The sequence below is a fragment of the Mus pahari genome, chromosome 1 (genome assembly GCF_900095145.1).
Source record: "Mus pahari chromosome 1, PAHARI_EIJ_v1.1, whole genome shotgun sequence".
Classification (NCBI taxonomy): Eukaryota; Metazoa; Chordata; class Mammalia; order Rodentia; family Muridae; genus Mus; species Mus pahari.
Window position 1 is genome coordinate 123,038,941 of NC_034590.1, and position 22,087 is coordinate 123,061,027.

Sequence of the window (22,087 nt, forward strand, 5' to 3'; positions counted from 1 at the left end):
AAAAAAAAAAAAAAAAAAAAAAAAAAAAAAAGTAATAAACTCCTTCAAACGCTCTTCTCAGTGACAAGAATCACCTGGAGGATTGTACTGGGGAGAAAAAAGAAGCTAGGATGCAACTGAAGCTCTCCAGGAAGCAGTGTCCAATGCCTGTCCTTAATGTGGTCCGTTCAGGGGTCATGGATCCATACTCTGTCACAACCCCAAGGTTAGAATAGGGCAATCCTGAAGGGGTTGCTTTTAGGTCCAGAACTTTCTGTCCCGGCTTTCCTGCAGGCAGGCAGCTGCCACCTTCATGTGTCCCTCATTACCTCTTGCGGATCCAGAGCAGCTGCGGTTGTGTCTCAGAGCAACCGTGGTGAAGGGTGCCACGTGAGGAGGGCCACGCAGAAGTTAGTTCCACCCTTGAAGGTTCCATCCAGCCTTCATGCCCGCGAGAGGCAGATGCGGTTAGGGTTTGGGGCCAGCAGGAGGAGCTCTAGTGCGGATACCCTTTACTGACCAGTGTTGGGCATACTCTTAGCTATTAATCTGCAGTCCTTGAGCACAGCTATGGCTGATTCCCTGCTCCATAGACTTCCCCACCAAGCAAATACTACCCACTGTTTCCCAGTAGACAGAGCAAGTCTGTCTATTGTGAGTCTCCTCAAAAATCAAAGTTCTAAACTCTAGAAGGAAGAATGTTGTTGGAATCCTGGATCTGGTGGTGTTTGGGCAAATGTATCTTCTTCTGTTCGTCTTTCTGCAAAATCGAGGTCACACTTGCTCTGTGTACTTTCCATTTTCAGAAATTAGATTGCACAAGTCTGTCATCCACCCTGGAACAAGAAACTCTAAACATAGTGGGCAGTACGCCAAAAGAAGAGATGGAGGCTGGAGGTGGACTTGAGAAGGGGTCCAGAGGAAGATGAGAGGAGTTGTGGGGGTGAAAGACAACTGAAATTCATTATACAAGTGCATGGAACTGCCAAACAATCAACAAATAAATTAACCATGGCAAAAGGCTACTGCTCTATGTAATCTAGTCCTAAATAGTAGGTATTAAAGGACCCAAACTTGGCAGTCATGTCTATGAGACTGAGAGTCATTTATAATATGGGTCCCCACCCACTAAACACATACACACTAAACCCACTAAAGTGTAAGGGTGCTCTATCGGGCGCCTGGAAGAAGTGAATAAATAAACATAAGGTCATCTGTTCTAACTTACTCAGATTACATTGAGTCTCAAAAGCAACGGTGACTTGGTTAGCTGCTAACTAAAGGAGTGTTCCTCACAGGCAATTTGTTAAGGCTTCCTGTACCAGGTATTTCATGTATTATGTAATTCATTGAATATCTAATTCTCTAGGAATTAGAATGCTCTAATACCTATATATCCTGTTGAGGATGAATATGAATGACATTGTTTATGTATTAGTAGTAAGAAATGGAAAAAATATAGAATATCCTTTACCTTAGAGTTTACCTTGTGGGAAAGGTGGGGTGAGAGATGATCCATTTTAGTGTTAGGAGGTCAGACAATAAAAATCGAATGCAGCTTAGGTGGTAAGGAGCAGTCAGAAAGATAAGGATGCCCTTGCAGAACCCTGAGCTCTAGGAAAAAAATGGAAAACGATATGCCTAAATCTCCTGAGGGTTGTGCATTTGGTTGCTGGATTTTTGCAATGTGAAGGTGACTGTTATCACTGAAAAAAGTGGCCTCAGAGGACAGATGGAGGTCAAACTCGACCTAGAGTAGAGTCAAAGGGCAAACATGAGGTAATCGTGTGGAGATAATATGTACTCACTCACCTCTGGAGTCCTGGCTTGAAGAATGGAAAGGTAGTGTGTGCAGAGGGAGTCCTACAGGGGAGAGTGGGTTTAAGATGACATTTGACACTGTGAGCCAATGCTGGTGGCTGACCAGGAAGGGATGGAAAGCCGAAGCCATCTGGGACATCAGTGACACAATGAGACATGAACTGTGATCCCTAGGAGCTGCAGACCTGCAGGCAGCCTCAACTTTCTCACTGCACACTTGGCTTTCTTGGCCCGTCACCCAGCTTGCTCCTGGGGCCATTCTTTTGCTAACTTGATCACTCTCTGCAAGCAGAAGCTCTTGGGCATGAGAGAATGTAGGGGACAGGTTCTGTGAATTCTGTGGAAGCTTCTAGTTCCACACAACGTAATGAGGAGCTAGACATTAGCTATGGAGCTCTTGTCACATGGCTAGCTTAAGTTGACATGTGTTTTAGGTATAAAATACACAATTTCAAAGACTCCATATGATCCCTAGACCATTTGACTCCATAGATTATAAAGTATGCCATCAATAGTTTTTACCTGCATCATTTAGATGTTTTTGACATATTAACTGTGTTGTCAAAATTAAACACATATGTTTCTATTTACTCTGTGTGGCTGCTAGGACAATTTAAAAACATATGTGGCGTTTCTTACATCACCAGTAGATAACACTGCTCTGTATCTTTCACGGTCTTGGAAATCACTCCTGCCTTTCAGGTTTCTTGTCTTTTGAAGTTTTTTTGACTTTAATTTCTTCATTTTATTTTATTTTTAAAATTGTGTTTTATTTCCCCTTCCCTTTCTTTTGCTCAAAACCCCCTTGCTGTCTTTCAAATTTATGGCCTCTTTTGTCATTCATTGTTACACATGTAGATGTGTGTGTTCCTAAACATACCCTGCTCAGTATGTACTCCATTACTTGTATGTATGTTTTCACCGCTGACCATTCAGGATTGGACAACCAGTTGGTGTGCTCTTCACTGGGGAAGATTATTTCTCTTCATTCTCTGCACTCCTTAGTTGCCCGTAGTTGTTTGTGTAGAGCTGAGGTCTACTGGTCTTTCTATGTCCACTTTGGCATGTTCGTTGATGTCCTCCTTGCTCAGCCCGTTTGGGCAGCCATGTTGGTGAGACTTCATGGGTGTGGCTTCTGACATCATTAAGAGACAGAATCTCACAGCAAACTTCCTGATCTGGCTCTTTAAATTTTTCTGCCCCCTCTTTCACAGTGTTCCCTGAGTGTTAGGTGTGGGAGTTGTTTTACAGGTGTAACCACTATGACTGGAACCCATAACTCTGCATTTTGATTAGTTGTAGTTTTCTTTAGTGGTTTCTTTTAATTGATTTTATATATTTATATAGAATCATGACAAGTTAAAGTTGTCTCACTCATCAGAAAAGCTTTACTGTAGATGGATGTTATCACAGAGAATCAGAATAATGAGTGACTGTGAACTACCCATCCCCCAGTGGGATATGTAACACACTCCCAATCCCTAAAAGGAACACCGTGGAAGAGGGGGGCAGAAAGACTATGAAAGTCAGAGGACCAGGAGGATTGTTGGAAAACTGGCTTTTAGACACGAGATTCCTCATGTTGTGTTTGTGAGGTCTCAACATCTATCCTGACCTGCATAAGATGCTCAAAGGCCAAACCTGTCAACATTTCAGCATGCATGGCTGAAGGGGTCACAAGGCTCCACTCCTATTTGATGAGATACAGGTATCCAACATCTGTTTGTGGACCATTAGAACTTGTTCAGGTTCTAGTGGTGAGCCCTACACTCAGGTACATCTGGGTAACACTAACTGAACTCAGTAGGTTATACATTTTTAGAAAATAGAAGATATGAATTTGAGAGAAAGATGTAGGGAGAGAACCCTGGAGTCAGAAACCAGCAAGTAGTAGTACAATTGAAATGTATTGTAGTCATGTATGACATTCTCAACCCTCGTCCTCTTTTTTTCTCCTCTTGCTACCCTCCTTTCCCTCTTCTCTCTTCTTTCTTCCTTTACTTCCTCCTCTTCACCTTCTTTCTCTTGCTTCTTTTCCATCTCCTTCCTCCTCCCCCCTTTCCTTTTCTTTCCTCTCCTCTTTTTCTTCCTCTGTAAGATTAATAACCTCTTTAATTCTTCCACTTGAAATGTCTTCCCACCTTTCAAGTCTCCAAACTTCTAATCTCCTGTTCAGAGTTTTCACAAATTATTATTATCTTTATACCAGAAAGAGCATTCTCTCTTCTGGGATACTCCCATTTTTTACGTCTCTTACTACATGAGTCACTCACAGCTGTGATTGCTTAACTGCTTGTCCCTCTCCTAAAATAACAACTGTCATGAGGTGCCTTGTTAATCTTTGACAGTTCAGAGTTCAATACCTTCATGGCAAACAGTAGACATTCAGAAATGAGCTAAGCACTGAAATTTGTAGAATCGAGAAATCCTGACCAATAGTCATGGAGAACAACTATTGTAATGTCTTGAGAGACAGAGAAGAAAAGAAATAATCCACGGTGGATTTTCCACGGATCAGTTTTCTTTAGCATTGCTGGCATTGCTGAGGAAACTTCTCTGACGTCACATTCCACATTAGGAGAGCAGGTAAGCTGCATGCAAAACAGCTTTCTGGGAAGTTTTCCAACAGGAGTGAACATCAACTCAACAAGAAGTAGAAAGCAGGGGAACAAGAGGAAGAAAAACGCAGCAGAGACGTGCAGGGCAGAAAGGAACTTTAATGAGGACAGGAAAAGCCTTGGGACAATAAAGGCACTAAATTGGTGACCTTTTGAGCCTTGCTTTGTGGAGGTAGAAGCTAGCTTGAGCAGAAGAATGCAGAACGTGGACTGTGCTTTTCACTCACAGGGAAAGAAATTAAAATTTTCCTCTGAGTCACACATTGTGCTCCAAATCTCATAGCCTGCATTGTACAGGTTACAAGTGGTTTTTCTGGTCAACTGCAGATGATCTGCTGGGGAGAGTTGACATCTCTTCAGAGTGGCTAGCTAGCAAATCCTTTCTTGCGATGGTCTCATACTTATACAGGAAAAGCTTTCCCCTCTGGAACCTAGAATATATGTGAGTAGACACTCCTTAAATACCAAGGGGTAACTTTCACCTTGTTGTGAATTTCCTTTTGCACAAAATGCATAGGGTATGCCTTGTTATATGGGAATATCATGGGCACCTATATCAGGTGTTAGCAGCCATGAAAGTTGCTCATGTCTTCAGCTTTCAGGAGTTGCCTTCCACTACTTCAGTAACACTTTCAAAAATGTCCTCTTGTTTTTCAGCCTGGAAAAGAAAAAGCAGTCTCTTACAGATGACATCCACTGTTTCAAATCATGAGAGTAATGGAGAATTAAATAGAGTATAGGTCACATTGGTACTTATGGAATACAATCCATAGAGCTATGTGTTCTTTCCTGTTTTCATTATCAATCCAGTCTACCTTATTTTTAAGTCTCTACTGCATGGCTTGTGATATAGTTTCTGATATTTATAGGTGTGTGGCTGTTTTGCCTGAATGTGTGGGTACAACTTGCATGCCTGATGTCTGGAGAGGCCAGATGAGGGCGTTAGGTCCCTGGAGCAGGAGTTACAGATTGTTTTGAGCTGCCCTGTAGATGTTGGGTACTGAACCTGAGCCTAGGTCCTCTGGAAAAGTAGCCAGTGCTCTTAACCACCAAGTTGTTAAGGTGCCACCATACACATTTATCAAAGTACATTGGGACTATAGGAGCATAGGAGCTTATTAAAATCAAATAAGTAAAGCCAGCCTCAAGAACTTATAAAACATACCAGAGGAGGAAAGGGCATGGTACCTTACTGTCACCCTGTGTTGCCATTACCTAACACTGTGATGGTGAAGACTTCTGCCAACCTGTACTCTGTTTGCGTGAGTGTGTGCCAAGGGAAGGACAGGAAGATAATTTTTGGTTATCCCGGGAGCTTTCTGTTGGTTTGGTCTCCAATCTTGGCATGGTCTTTTCAGCTGTCACTCATTAGTCCACCATTCATCTATCTGGAAAATTACAGTCCTCAAAATACATACAGCAAAATCGTAACCACTGGTATCTTGGAATGTAAAAATATTTGGGGATAAGGTCTTTAAAGGGTCAACAGGGTTATAAAAATGTCATTTTGCAGGGCTGAAGTCAAATGTGACTGGTGTATACAGAAGATACTAGGACACTGATTTGTCCAAGGAAAGACCTTGTGAAGACACTGAAAACCAACGAAAGGGGCTTTAGAGGAAACTAATCCTGCAGCACTCTGGTCTTGAACTTCTAAACTAGAATTTTGAGAAAATAAAATTTCTTGTTTAAGCTACATAATTTATGGTGCTTTGCTGTGGCAGAACTAGAAGACTAAAACATCTTCAGTCAATAAAGGCTCTGAGAAATGTTTGTAAAGTTTGGGCCGTTTGTATATACTCCGGCTTTCCCTTTATTTTTTTGGAAGCTTTTTATGAGCCAAGGTGGATGTCAGTTGGACTGTCTCTAGTTTCCTTAGCGCATGCAGAGCTATGAACATGTTTACATTTTCTTTTCAGAGACAGGGATGACCAGCTATCAGCACAGTCCACAGTGGAAACTGTCTTCTGTGAATCTCTCTGTTGAGTCCTGACAGTGTTTTGTCCCAACAGTAATAATGTCTCCTATGATCTCAGCTGGACTGAGTGTTTTGGTTTTACCTGCCTCTTTGCTACTAAATTCTCTGCCTTTTCAGTAACACTCCCCATCACCCCCGCCCCCACCGAGAAACTTTCTATGTTATGCCTCAAGCCAAATCACCTGCCTCCAAGCAGCAAGGCTGCTGAGCCTCCATGTTTTTCCCATCAATGACTTCACAATTGAACTTAAGGGCTGGAGGAATAAGGTACAATGGTTAATCCTAATGTGTGTGCAACAAGGGGATTGAGAACCATCGAGGAGATCCATTACTGGATCTTTTTGTCCATTAGTGTTTTCAGGGAGGGTGAGCTGACGGAAGATCCACTCCCAGTGTGGATGGCAACATACTGTGAGCTGACTCTGGACTATGTAAAAGGAAGCAAGCAAGATGAGCACCAGCATCTACATCTCTGCTTAGTGAGTGGGAATGAATGTGGGTTTTGTGGCTTTCTGTGTATGTGTATGTGTGTTTATTGTGTATATGTATATGTATATGTATATGTGTGTTTCGTTCGAATGTGTGGAGGCAATGAGAACAATATTAAGGAAAGATTCACCTCTTATATATGTTTTTAATGTTTAAATTTATAGCTTCATATATTACTCTTGTTATCTTGTTTTAAACCCATATTTATTGCAACAGAAAACAAAAGGTAAAGGAAACATTACACATTCTATTGTTATTAGTTCTAGACAGTTGTAGGTTGCCATGTATGTCCTTAAGTTTGGGTACTAGGAACCAAAGCCCTTGAATTGCTAGAGGAAAGACTTACCAAATATGCACAACTAGAGATGGAGTATGTGAGGGCAATCACGAATTCCAGGGGGTAGGAGCACAACAAAACACGGGACACTTCCCTTCCCAGCTTCTGAAACCAGGAAACAGGGAGAGATGATGGATCATTATTTTTAGTGTGTGCCCACCCAAGGGGAAAGAGAGGAAGGAACACAGGGGCAGGTGACCTTCTTTTCCTGTTTGATTTCCCTGAGTGTTTTCAGTTGTTTGCTTTCAGCCTCATTGTCATACTTTTATTCTTCCCAATGCATTGTCTGGGGCTTCTGCACTTCCTTGTCACCGCTTAGCTTTTCTGACACACCTCTTGCAACTTTTTAGGCTCATGAATGTATTCACTATCTAAATGCTTCAGCTAACTTGGTTATTTATTATTATTATGGTGGTGGTGGTGGTGGTGTGTGTACATTTGTGCCATGGTGCATTTTTTCTGTCCAGCTATGATAACTATGAACAACAGTGATGACCAAAAGGCAAGATATCCTTAAAAGGTGCAATTGTGGCACTTAACATGTTGGCTGTAACAAACACTGTCTAATTGGTCTTAAGACCTGATCAACAGGAGGGAAATCATGCTGGGTACCTGGAACCTAGTCAACTTTGCCCAGGGCTAGTGAGACCAGGATCTTACAAGAGAACCTACTGCCATTGCTTTACTAGACTAGCATAATTTCTAACTATGTTCTAAAACTTATCTTTATGCCTACTATTAAATGTAGATACCACTCTTCATCAAAAAAGCTTCTCTTTACAGCAAATGGAAACCACCATAGAAAAACACAACTGCATCTAATGCAGAGACCCGTGGATCATGGGGATTCCAGCACCATGTACATCTCTGACACAACTTCTGCACTCAAGGCTGAAAACAAGGAGATGGGAAGACTGTAAGAGCCAGAAGACCAGGAGGTGTGGCATGACCTAAACAATGCCAATGATGACAGACATGTTAGTAAAGAAGGATGGCATCTCATAGGTTCCCACTCTTAGACAAAGAACTACAGACTGCCAATGACTGTTGAGAAAGGCAGAATTAGCTTCTCTCAGATATGAGCCCCTTAACTGGCTATCCAGTACAAAGTGGCCAGCCATGAAATCATATACACACAAATAACAAAAATGTACTCAGCAGACTGTATTATATATTTATGCATCTCTCTATATGTAATGGTAATAAAGAAAAAGAGTTCATTTAAGAGAAAGTGTGGGGGGGTTGGAGAGAGAAAAGAGGGAAATGGTGTAATTCTATTTTAATTAAAAATATTTTAAAAGATTTATTTTTTATTTGTATGTATGTGTTGTATATAAACACACATGTTCAGGTGTCTGCTGAGGCCAAAAGAGGGGCTCAGATTCCTTGGAGTTGAAGGGGCGCTCATAATATCCTGGTTGTGAGACACCCAACATAGATGCTGGGAACCAACTTGGTACAGGAGCAGAAAGTACTCTTAACCACTAAGCCATCTCTCTGGCATTGATAGATTTTTTTCTTTCTTGAGACAGGGTTTCATGGAGCCCAAGCTGGTCTGGAACTTACTCTGTGTCCCAGGATGACCCAGAACTCTTGATCTTTTGTCTCACTTACCTGAGTGATGTGGTGACAGGCAGGCACCAACATGCTGGCTTAAGTATGGGATCTTTTCTTTTCTGACACTAAAATTTGTGAGTCTGAGTTTTTTCTTTTCTGNTGAGGACTGAATGGATTGACTTCAGCTTGGATCCAGCAATTGGGAGATGAGTGTTGTTTGTTCTAGCTAGGATCTTTCCAAGATGTCCAACAGCTGGCAGCATCAGCCCTGTCAGGCTCTCCAGAGGGCTGCATCAGCTCAGTCAGGTCCTCCATTGCTCTTTTCATCCCCCTTTATCACTGCATGCCCTGTCAACCCTGAGTTTTCCTATACGCTGAGCCTTTCTGGGATCTGGCTCCACCCAGTCCANAATTGCAGTCCTCAGNTGTGCTNTTTCTCCCAGCTTTCCTGCTCGGTTAGGTACCATTTCCTGCAAAGCTCACCTTTCATCAACTCCAGCATGCTGTTCAGGAACTGTGCTATGTGACCTTCTTTGGGACACCTTGTAAGCCATCTAATGTTATTGTCATCCCTTCCATGGTGAGCTGAGCACAGAGCAGTGTAATATTTATGACGAATATGCATTGAACATGGAATATGCAGTGTAATATTTATGACGAATATGCATTGAATATGGAATATGCAGTGTAATATTTATGACGAATATGCATTGAACATGGAGTATATCAGGGGCTTTGGCATTGTTGAGCTCTTTGGAAATGGTACAAATTTCTTCATTGCTGCTTTGCTGAGGAAACCAAGGCTTGGAAGAGAGCAATGACCTGCTCAGGCAATGCTCCCATGAATCTTGTATCACTGGCTTCAATGTAGATAGCTCAATTCATAGCTTCTTGTTTTACTTACTAGACTGTTTGAGAAGGCAGCAAAACCAAAATTGTATTTGTTTCATCAAATAATCTCAATCTGAGACATTATTTCTCACCAGTTGATGATGGTAGGTACTGTGTTAGAAAATGTTCTTCACTTTTTGAGTGGATAACCTTTTCTCTGCATTTCTGTCATGTTTGCATTTGTGTGAGATGGAGAACTCTACCAATTTCAGATCTACATGACATCAGCTAGGCTCCTCCCTGAGTCTAGCAAGGAGGCTGAGCTTCTCCTAGGCCTTCTTCCATGTTTCCTTCTAGGGATGGGATAGCTTCTGGTGCCCCTTTGCATTCTGGAGGCAATTATATAGAAGGTGTCCAACAAGTAAACAAGTATTTTTAGAGAAATTAATTAAAAGCATTTCATTAGCATTTTATGGGAATAATAAACTATAGAGTCCATGCCCTAATCAATTAATCCTCTCCATGTCCAAATAGCATTAAGTTATATCATAGCAATGCTTTCTTGAGGTATAAAGAAATAGAATACCATTTAGTGTATCAGGACTGGATGTAAAAACATCATTTAGATTGGTATTGGAAAAGAGTATTCCAGATCTCTTCTTTTATCCTTTGGTAATTTTTAATTCGGCAGTTTTACCAGTCTCCCGAGTCTAGTACTGGACTGCTGTTTTGCATATTCTATTTTCATCACTCATTTTCTTTTCTATTTCTTTCCAAGTAGTTGGAAACCTCCCAACCCCTGCCTCCATTTCCACCATGGGACTTCCACCAGGTTTCCATATAGGCCTTTAGGTATCATCATTGCTAAGGAGTGCACATGAGAGATTGTCAAGGGTATATAAAAACTGTGTTTCAATGGGTACATAGGTTGACATGTGCACTGTCTTCTCCATGAGTTAAGGATAGCTCCAAAACAAGGCAGAGGCCAATATAAATGTAGCTCAAAGGTAGCTTATCTCGTGCTGGGGAGATGGTTCAGTTGGGAAAGCACTAGTAGTGTATGTAAACATTATGTTTATATATTATCTATATATCTCCTATCTACTTATCAGATTTTTATATATCTATCTTTTTTATCATCTCTCTATGATCTATACATGTATCTATCATTTATGTATTATATATGCTTTATGTATCTACATTCTATCATCTACAAATTATATTTTAATCTACTATTATCTATCTGTCTATCATCTATCTATCTATCTATCTATCTATCTATCTATCTATCTAGTCTAGCATCTATTTTCATACCTACTTTCCTTTCTATCACCTATATATTTGTTTTAATATATATAAATTTATCTGCCTCTCTCTATTTATCCTGTATATGGATGTATGCATGGTATTTATATCTTTATATTATCTGTCACCCATTTTGCTGTCATCTATACTTATTCATATTAACCTCAATCAGTTTGGAAGATCCTGAGTGAGTGAGGGAATGATGAACTGCAACAAAATTTCTTTTTCTTTGTGAATAGTTTAAAATTAAATGAATTAACGGATTTCTCTTCTTTTAGGCATAGCAATGGGGCTAACCTGTGCCTCAGAAATATTCAAAAAGAATAATAGAAAAGAATTGAAATCCTGAGGGCTCACACAGTGAGCACCATGCAGTTAAGAGCTGTCATTGTACAGACCCCCGGCCCCCGGCATGGCCCAGAAATAAATCTTAATTAGATTTTAATCTTTGTTTGCCAAGGTGTGCTGTTGTAGGATATCCAGTGATTGGCTGGCTAAGCATTTGTTGTAGTTCTTAGCTCTTGCCTTCTGTCTATGGTATTCATTCTCCTGAGATCCTACTCTATCTTATGATTTCACAATTTAGTCTGAACAGGTTAAGTCACTCTGCCGCTATCATAGGTGGACCATGACGGATACGTCATGCTTATATGTTCCCAAGGCATCATTATCATTCTGCAGTTCAAAAATAATTGAATTTGCATATCTGCAATGCGTTCAAATTGATTCCTAAATGAAAAACTTGGGAATTAAATAGCCACATATAATGACTATGTGCCTATGTTCCAGTACCCGTTATTTCAGGATCTGGGAGAATTTGCAGACTGACTTACACAGTTCTTTTGCATAGATCAATGTTTTCATGTTACCTTAGGAAAGCTGTAGGAATTCTTTCCCTTCCTTATCAGATGGAGTCAGTTCTTGTTTTAAACATAGAACCAGAGTGCTTTGGAAGTTGCTGGGAGGAAGAATAATTAGCAGCCTGGATGCCTAGAGATTGTGCAAATGGCCTGGGGCATAGTGAAAAAATTAGTTTTGCTTAGACTTTAACTTTTCTAATTTAATATAAGTATGAGGAAAGCAAACTGGGGTCAGTTATGAGAAATAAACTAGGAGCCAAGAGGAAAGAGGTTGCTATGATAATTCTGTGACATATGCAATGACGACTGGGTGCAGCTGAATTTGCTGTTGCCTCCTTTTCTTTTTACTTTAAAAATAATGTTTTTATTAGCACATATTATTTTTCCTAAGTGCTAATAGTTTATTTTTTGGTTTTTATTGAAAATAAATTCTTCTCTCATATAATAATACATCCAGACCACAGTTTCCTCTCAGTCCACTCCTCCCAACTCCCTTCTAGTTCCCCTCTCTTCCATATCCATTTAAAAAAGAGCACACCTCCAAGAGACAATAAGCAAACCTGACAAAACAAGACAAAGTAAGATAAGGCAATAGTCTTCATATTAAGGCTGGTCAAGACCTGATACAGAATAGGAGGAAAAGAGTTCTAAAAGTGGGCGAAAGAGTCAAAGACAAACCTGCTCCCACCGTTAGGAATAAAATACCCATGGAAGGATATAGATACAGAGACAAAATTTAGAGCTAAGATGAAAGGATGGACTATCCGGAGACTATCCCACCCGGGGATCCATCCCATCATCAGCCACCAAACCCAGATACTATTGGACATGCCAGCAAGATTCTGCTGAAGGGACCCTGAGATAACGGCCTCTTGTGAGGCTATGCCAGTGCCTGGCAAACACAGAAGTGGATGCTCACAGCCAGCTATTGGATGGAGCACAGGGCCCCCAATGGAGGAGCTAGAGAAAGTACCCAAGGAACTGAAGGGGGCTGCAACCCTATAGGTGGAACAACAATATGAACTAACCAGTACCCCCTGAGCTTGAGTCTCTAGCTGCATATGTAGCAGAAGATGGCCTAATCGGCCATCATTGGGAAGAGAGGCCCCTTGGTCTTGCAAACTTTATATGACCCAGCACAGGGGAAGGCTAGGGCCAAGAAGTGGGAGTGGGTAGGTAGGGGAGCAGTGGTGAGGGGAGGGTATAGGGAACTTTTGGGATAGCATTTGAAATGTAAATAAANAAAANAANAAAAAAAAANAANNAAAAAAAAAAAAAAAAAAAAGGAATCCCACAGAGCACCAAGCTAACGGCCATAACAAGTACATAGAAGACATGTTGTAGATCCTTGCAGACTCCATGATTGTACTTCAGTCTCTGTGTGCCCACATGAGCCAGGAGTAGTTGATATGTGAGCTGTGTTCTCCATGTGTCTCCATCCCGACCCCTATAATTCTTTCTCTTCTTCTGTAGGGTCACCCTGAGACCCAGGGAGAGGGACCCAATGGAGACAGCCAATTAAATCACTATTAGAATAATGTCCTGCTGTGGGTCTCTGCACCTGCTCCCATCTGCTGCTGAAGGAAGCCTTACAGATGGCAACTGGACAAGACACTGATCTATGAGTATAGCAGAATAAGGAATCACTTTATTGACTTTTTTTATTTTGTTTTGTTTTTGGCCAACAGTGTTTGGTTCTATCCTAGGTCTTTAGGCTATCCAATCTTGTCTTCCTGGCCATCAGGGCAGTGCCGAGCATGGGTTTCCTATCATGGCACAGGCCTCAAGTTAAATGAAACATTGGTTGGCTTACCTCACAAGATTTGTGCCACCATCGCTCCAGCACGTCTTGCAGGCGGGACAGATTGTAGGCTGAGGGTTTTGTGGCTGGATTGGTGTCTATTTCTTTTTTCATAACCTTAGAGTACCTAGCCTCCTGTTCCAAACAGACTACAGTGTAGGGATAAAGGCTCCATGCAGGTATCAGCTCTACCTCTCAATGAGCTTTGTGGATGTTGTCCTTGGCAATGGCTCCCCACTGTCAGCTTATGTAGTGACCCTCTGTCCTAGCATCAGCCTGGGAAGTTTAGGAATCTCTATGGGACCACCTCTGCCAACAACTCAACCAAATACAACCCAGTTCCAACACTGGAAGCCTTGCCTGGCTACAAAAGGGTGGCCAGTTCAAACACTATATCCTCCATTACCTGGAGTCTTCATTAGAATCACCCTCATAGATTCCAGAAAGTTTCCACTGTGCTAGGTTTCTACGTGACCTCCTGAATGCTCCCAGTTCTAGTTGTCTCTTCCCACACTCTCTCTCTCTCTCCATCCCTTTCCCCCTTCTGATCCCTCTAATTCCCATCCTCACTCATCATCAGTCTACCCACTAAATCTATTCTATTTCCTCTTCCCAGGGAGATCCATACACCCTCCAACCTCTCACTAGATATCTCCTCTTTATTTTATTTTATTTTATTTTTATTTTTATTTTTATTTTTTATTTTTTATTTTTTATTATTTTCTTTATTTACATTTCAAATGCTATCCCCAAAGTTTCCTATACCCCTCCCCCCACCTCTGCTCCCCTACCCACCCACTCCCACTACTTGGCCCAGGCCTTGCCCTGTGCTGGGTCATATAAAGTTTACAAGACCAAGGGGCCTCTCTTCCCAATGATGGCTGATTAGGCCATCTTCTGCTACATATGCAGCTAGAGACACGCGCTCAGGGGGTACTGGTTAGTTCATATTGTTGTTCCACCTATAGGGTTGCAGCCCCCTTCAGTTCCTTGGGTACTTTCTCTAGCTCCTCCATTGGGGGCCCTGTGCTCCATCCAATAGCTGGCTGTGAGCATCCACTTCTGTGTTTGCCAGGCACTGGCATAGCCTCACAAGAGGCCGCAATATCAGGGTCCCTTCAGCAGAATCTTGCTGGCATGAGCATTAGTATCTAGGTTTGGTGGCTGATGATGGGATGGACTCCCGAATGGGGTAGTCTCTGGATAGTCCATCCTTTCATCTTAGCTCTAAATTTTGACTCTGTACCTATATCCTTTCATGAGTATTTTGTTCCTTATTCTAAGGAGGAATGAAGTATCCACCCAGTGGTCATCCTTCTTGGTTTTCTTNTGTTTTGCATAATGTATCTTGGGTATTCTAAGTTTCTGGGCTAATATCTGCTTATCAGTGAGTGCATATCTAGTGACTTCTTTTGTGATTGGCTTACCTCATTAAGGATGATTAGATATCTCCTCTTTATCTAACCTTTCTGGTTTATAGCTTGATTATCATTTTCTTAACCCCCAATATCCGCGTATGAGTGAATACACACCGTATTTCTGAGTCTGGGTTACCTCACTCAGGATGATTTTTTTTCAGTTGCATCCATTTGCTTGCAAATTTCATGATTTTTTTTTTTTTTTACAGCTGAGTAATCCTCCATTTTGTAAATGCACTACATTTCATTTATCCTCCAGTTGAGGAGCGTTTAAGTTGTTTCCAGTTTCTTGCTATTATGAATAAAGCCACAATATTTGAGCAAGTGTCCTTGTGATAGGGTGGAATGTACTTTAGGTATGTGCCCAAGAGTGGTATAGCTAGGTTTTGAGGTGGATCAATTCCCAGTTTTCTGAGGAACTGCCATGTTGATTTCTATAACAAGTTTGTACTCCCACCAGCAATGAAGGAGTCTTCCCCTTGCTCCACATTCTTGCCAGCATGAGCTGTCACTTACATTATTGATCTTATCTATTTTTGACAGTCTATGAGGAAACCTCAGAGTTAATTTTTATTTCCTTGATGGCTAAGGATGTTGAATAATTCTTTGTTTCTCAGCCATTTGAGTTTCCTTTGCTAAGAATTCTCTGTTTAGATCTATACTACAGGTTTTAATTGGATTATTTGGTTTGTTGATGTTTAGTTTCTTGAGTTATTTATTTTAGATGCTAGACATCTATTAGATGTGGAGTTGGTAAAAAATCTTTTCCCATTCAGCAGGCTGCCTCTTTGTCATATTAATGTTGTCTTTTGCTGTATAAAAGTTTTGCAGTTTTATAAGGTCCCACTGTTCATCTTTGTGATTGAGCGACCAGTGTTCTGTTCAGACAGTTGTCTCCTGTGCCAATGCATTCAAAGCTATTCTTCACTTTCTTTTCTATCAGATTCTGCATTTTCTATCAGATTCTAGTTTTATGTTGAGGTCTTTAATTTCCTTGGACTTGAGTTTTGTATGGGGTCATAAATATGGGTCTATTTACATTCTTCTATATGCAGACATCCTGTTAGACAAGCATCATTCTTTAAAAATGCTTTCTTTTGTTCCAATGTGTGGCTTTGTTTTTTTTTTTTTATAAAAAAATCAGGTGTCTATAGGTGTGTAGATTTATGTCTGGGCCTTCTTTGGTTTGATTCCCTTAATCAGCATGTTTATTTATGTGGGTATTTTGTGGGTTTTATTACTGTAGCTTTGTAGTAGAGCTTGAGATCAGAGGTAGTGATACCTCTGCTGTTTGTCTATTTTTCAGGATTGTTTTAGCTATCCTATGTGCATTATCTTCCTATATGAAGTTGAGAATTATCCTTTCAAGGTCTGCAAAGAATTGTGTTGGAATTTTGATGGGGATAGAACTGAATCTATAGATTGCTTTGTGTAGGATGGCCACTTTTACTATGCTAATCCTACAGATCTATTAGCATGGGAGATCTTTCCATTTTCTGATGATTCTGGATTCTAAGCCAATACAACTCAAGTAAATCTCTTGTGTTAACAAGGCTATTCACACTTACTGTAGTATGATACATTTCTATGTAGTTATGTCTAGAGTTAAAAAATAAGACTGATATACTTTTAGCAGTGAGGTGCTAAAGCAAAATCCACATAACATGCAGATGCAGGTAATCAGAAATGACTAGGTATTCATGCTTTATACACATGTGGCAACAGCAGAGCTCTCTTCCTGGTTTGATGACTGTCTTAGTGGTCCAAGAATGTACTCTTTTTGCACTAAGATGCCACCAGAGGAGAGACTGAGAGGCTCAGTCAGTTAAGTGCTTTCCTTGCAGGCGAGACAGAGAAGGAGAGAGAGAGAGAGAGAGAGAGAGAGAGAGAGAGAGAGAGAGAGAGAGAGAGAGATGGGGTATGTGTAGAGGGTAGTGAGAGTGCACACTCTGTTGATCTGTAGAGGAGGCAGAGACAGGTCAGTGCCTGTGCTCACTAGCCAGATAGCCAGATAGCCTAGCCTATTTGGGGAGTCTGAGGCTAATGGCCCTATCTCAAAAATCAACGATGGACAGTACCTGAGAAATGACACCTGAAATTATTCTCTGGCCTTCACATATATACCTCTCTCTCTCTCTCTCTCTCTCTCTCTCTCTCTCTCTCTCACACACACACACACACACACACACACACACACACACACACACAAACACACACAGGTGGGTGGCTCAAGACCACCTTGGAAGAGGAGACAAACAGCTTGTTAAGAGGCAGAGATCACAGAGGATCAGCATCTTTGTGTCTTCTGGACAGGCTGGAGATGCTGGACTCACAAACTCACAGCACCTGTGTTTTCCTGAACAAGATGCACACAAGATCAAACCGATCAATATTGTGGAAGAGGTTGGGGAGAGGCAGCTCAGGAGTCTCCATCCCTAACTGAGGGTCTACTGACAGTTGACAGCTCCAGGCCAAGGAGAATCAGTTTTCATTAAGGGCATAGCCATAGGGAGGTCTATCACACTCCAGGGGATGGCCTCACATCTGAAAGCGTAAGGGTAGTACAAGATAGTCTCCATGGGTTATTGAAATAAACAGAACACAAAAAAATGAAATCGGAATAGGGAGATGGGGGTGAATCCAAATGGAGTTGTGGGAAAGTGGGTGGTAAATATGATCAAACTATATTGTGCGAAACTTTCAAAGAATAAAGTATCATTACAAACGTTAAAAGAAAGATGTTTCTGTAGAATCAGTTACTTACTGCTTGTCCATAATTTCTATATGACACAGAACGGAAATGAGCCAATTCCACTATTGTTAAGCTGGCTGCAATGATCGTAATAACTATGCAGAGTATGTTCAGGGACATAGTACAGAGAATCTGAAAAGGAGAGAAGGAATAAATGTACACCATTCAGAAGTACTTTGCGTATGTTTTTTATCGTCTTGTTTTTGCTTTATTTTTAAAAATCTAGTTCAAATCTGTTTGTAGTTTGTGAAGCTTTCAACATGTGCTTATGCTTGCCATTGTTTCTGGTTTACATGAAATCTTATATCTAACATGAATCTAACATCAGATGCTGCCAATTTTTGAATTCTATCAGTTCTCAAAACCTTTGAATCCCCAGTTTTTACATTTGAATCCCCAGTTTTTATTAGCTGGGAGCATCTGTCAGTATGATAGATATCAGAACTTTTTAAATTTAGATTTGAGATTTTATTTATTTATGCTTATGGATGTTTTGCCTGGATGTTTGTCAGTGTATCAAATACATGCAATGCTCATGTAGAACAGAAGAGGGAGTCCAAGCCACTCGAAGCTGAATCACAGATGGCTATGAGCCACCATGTGGGTGCTGGGGGAAGAACCTGAGTTCTTTGTAGGAGCAGTCATTGCTCCTAATTCCTGAACCATCTATCCATTCCCAGAGTTCTTAATGTGTAAAAATTTAAGATAAGATCAATTGATTTTTAAGGTGTCTTTCAGGTCTCAAATTCTAATATTTTTATTTTTCAACATTTCCCACTTACACCATGGACAGATTTTTTTCTTGTAAAATTCCCTACTTTGATACAAAGTACAACCATATTCCCAAAGTGGATTGACCAGAAAATGAACTATTAAAGCAAAGAAATGTTCACATAGAAGAAAGGCTTTAGAGCCTATAAACAAATTTAATAACACTGTTCAGGCAATGGTTAAGAGTAGAAATTTAAACAAAATTTTTATTTAAATTTAGATGTTTTTGCAGAAGGTCATTGTGATTGTTAACTAGTGTATCTGGTCTACATTGAATAATCTGATCTCAGGTTTTTCTTTCCCCCATTTATTTTTTTAGAGATGGTAAATTCCTTTCTTGTTGAGAGACTATTTTTTTTTTTTTTTTCTGTATTGTAAAGATGCACCCGTGTGTCTTTGGAGTTGGAGTTACTGGAAGTTGTGAGCCAACGTGGGTGAGGGGAACTGAACTCAGGTCTTTCGTAAGAGCCCCAAGTGCTCTTAGCTGCTGAGCCATCTCTCCAGTCCCAACCCTATCTTTTCATTCAAACCTCTTCTGTTTTGTGAAAGTGCATACTAGAGACATCCCCCACATTTCAACTCACCATATGTCTACTCTGATATTTTGCTGCTTTTACTGTGAAGGCTCCTGAAATGACAAACTAGACACAAAACATGTATTGGTAAATACTCATTGATAGTGTTCAACAATTTAAGCATACTTTGAAACAGCTCTATCTTCCAGGCCAATGATTTTAAGAATACTAATAGTAACAAAGAGAGAAGTTTTAGTAGAAGGGGTTGAGATGAGCTTCCATTATGAGGTAATGATGTTTTCAAAAGCTGTCAGGTATTGAAAATAGCAGGAGGGTCACAACAGACATAAGCAGGGGACAGAGGGCAGGATTGAGGCTATAGTACATGGCAATGGGTTCTTAAGTCCTCCCGAACCCACAGTCAAGTTTAGTTATGTGATTCCTCTTATGTAACTCATTCAGGTTCTATTCCAACTTCTACCCCCAGTAAGAATTCAGGGACTGTGATGACTGTGTACACATTCAGATGTGGAAAAGATGGTCCATAAACCCATTGGACATCGTGACTGTACAAAGTAATCTCTTTATTGAGAGGCTACAGTCACCATTAGGGCCTCAGAGTGGCTGTATTTTTGCTTTATTTATTTATCCATCCGTGCATGCATGCATGTCTGGTGTATGCATGTGGTTTATGTGCATGGGTGTGCAGGCACATGTCTTTAATCATACATGGTGTAAGGCAGAGTGGTTTGTCTTTCTTGCTCCTCACCTTGTTGCCTTGAGACAGGGTTTCTCAGGGAACTGGAATGTTGCTGTGGCAGCTAGGCTGGCTGACCACTCAGCGCTTGGAATTTGCCTGTCCCCACCCCACACTGCTGCTGTTACTGGTATGGGCAGCCTTGCCCAGCTTTTTATGTGGGTGCTGGGGATTTGAGCTCAGGTCATCATGATCGCATGCTGAGCAAATACTCTTATTCACCGAGTACTTCCCAGCCACCTTGCCTTTTATAAAAATTATTTTAAAAGACATTCCATTATTTCTTTTCAGGATTTCTATTTTCTAAGAAGTACAAAACACTGCTGTGTTACTTAAAAGCAGGCTACACAATTTCCCTGAAATAGTCTTTTTTTTTTTTAACGTTTTATTTATTTTTGTTTATGTGCATCTATGTATGTGCCATCAGTTTCTGAAGTCATTAGTCAGTACAGAGGTCAGAAGTGGGTATCAGATCCCCTGGAACTGAAGTTGCAAGAAATTGTGCATTTCATGGTATGAGCGTTGGGAACCAAACCTTGGACCTCTGAAAGAGCAGGAAGTCCCTTATACCACGGAACTGTCTCTCCATCTTTTCTGTTTTAGCGATTTTGGCAAAGGTTACTTTTGTGAAAAGTAGCAGACATGGTCCATACTTTTAAAGATTAACATTAATTTTTCATACAATATATTGATTATATTTGTCTCCCTCCCCAAGTTCTCCATCCAATTTGATGTTATTTCTTCCTCAGTCAAACAAGCAAGTAAGCAAACAAAAACACCACCTTAAAACAGAAAGGTAAAGAAAACAAAACAAGCCAACAGTACCACAGTAAAAACATGCAAAAAACCCCATGAAGTCTGTTTTGTGTTGTCCAGCTATTAGAGTATGAGACCTGCCTAGGAGTGTGACTGATATACCCAGTAACTGATAAACTTTATTGAAGAATATTGATTTTTTTTTCTTCTCAGCAGGCACCAATTGCAAATAGCTTCTTGACAGGGGTGGGACAAGGTGTCTACTTGCCCTTTTCAATGCTGGGATGGACAGTGACAAGTCCGGCTTGAGCTTGTGCAGGTCTTGTGCATGCTGCCACAGTCTCTGTGGGTTCATGTGTGCCGTATCTCTGTCGTGTCTAGGGATGCTGATTCCTTGGAGGTGCCAACCACTTCCGGCTCTTACATTCTTTCTACCATGTCTTCTGCAGAGATCTCCCTCATGCTCCACACTTTATTTGGGAAGGCCAAACTTTGAAGCTTACACAGTTCCACCAGGAGATTGATCCTGTACAGTTGGCTCTTGATCTTGACAGAAGAGATGGCACTGCTAAGGATAAGAACTGTCTCAGGACTGCAGTGCCAAAGTGTCTTCCTATCATTTTAGATCCAAAGTTAGACCTTATCTTTTATGTAAAATATCAAACTGGAGGCTAGAGAGATGATCCAGTGATTAGGAGCGCTGGGTGCTCTCCCAGAAGACCTTGGCTTGATTCTCAGCACCCACATGGAAGTTCACAACCATTTGTGACTCCAGTTCCAGGTAATCCAATGCCTTCTTCTGGTTTCTTCAGGCATTGCATGTATATGATTTGCAGTCATGTAGGCAAAACTCAAATACACAGGAAATATATTGAAAATATTAAAATTTACATTATTATTTTAAGGTATTTTATTTATTCTTTGAAAAGCTAATACATAAATGGAGTATATCTTGTGGGATTTTTTTATTGGAGTATTTTTCAACTTATTGGCAAATATTTGCCTTAGAAAATGTCTTTTAAAGTTTATCATCTAAATGACTATTTCTGCATTGGACTACATCTTAAAAATTTGGAACCAGTACCACCCCAGAGCTTGTGTCTCTAGTTGCATATGTAGCAGAGGATGGCCTAGTTGGCCATCAATGGGAGGAGAGGCCCTTGGTCTTGCGAAGATTATATGCCCCCGTAAAGGGGAATGTCAGGGCCAGGAAGCAGAAGTGGGTGGGATGCTCTACTACTAGTTTCCCTCCTAGTAAGCATGGGTATAGTAGTGTCTGCTAGTATGAGAAAAATGGCACTTATTAAGGAAGATCAAAACTTTAAATACTTATGTTAATAAGTCAATCTGTGCCTGTCATAATTTAAAAAGTCAGTCAGTCGTTGAACTTTTCATGATTCATTAGCTAAACTCATAATATAAAACAGGAGAGGTCTTGACCTTCTCTTCATGCAACAGGGAAGTTTATGTATGGCTCTAGGTGAACAATGTTGTTTCTATGCTAATCATTCCGACATAATTTTTTCAAAAAACTAAACTTAG

At 40.7% G+C, this 22,087-nt stretch overlaps 1 protein-coding gene across 2 annotated transcripts in view; it reads right to left on the bottom strand.

The window, feature by feature from the left end:
• Positions 1 to 4,498: 4,498 nt before the first annotated feature.
• Ms4a13 (membrane spanning 4-domains A13) overlaps positions 4,499 to 22,087 on the bottom strand; it is a 27,765-nt gene continuing 10,176 nt past the window's right edge. Inside the window, exons 4-8 of one of the 2 annotated variants that reach the window (XM_021218065.1) lie at positions 19,102 to 19,158; positions 17,759 to 17,878; positions 7,232 to 7,327; positions 6,564 to 6,650; positions 4,501 to 5,076 (exon numbers count right to left, since the gene is read on the bottom strand). In XM_021218065.1, coding sequence (XP_021073724.1) covers positions 5,017 to 5,076; positions 6,564 to 6,650; positions 7,232 to 7,327; positions 17,759 to 17,878; positions 19,102 to 19,158 — 420 coding nt within the window. In that variant the 3' untranslated portion in view covers positions 4,501 to 5,016. Of the gene's footprint in view, positions 5,077 to 6,563; positions 6,651 to 7,231; positions 7,328 to 17,758; positions 17,879 to 19,101; positions 19,159 to 22,087 lie in introns of both variants that reach the window. The other variant, XM_021218073.1, reaches the window with a different exon arrangement.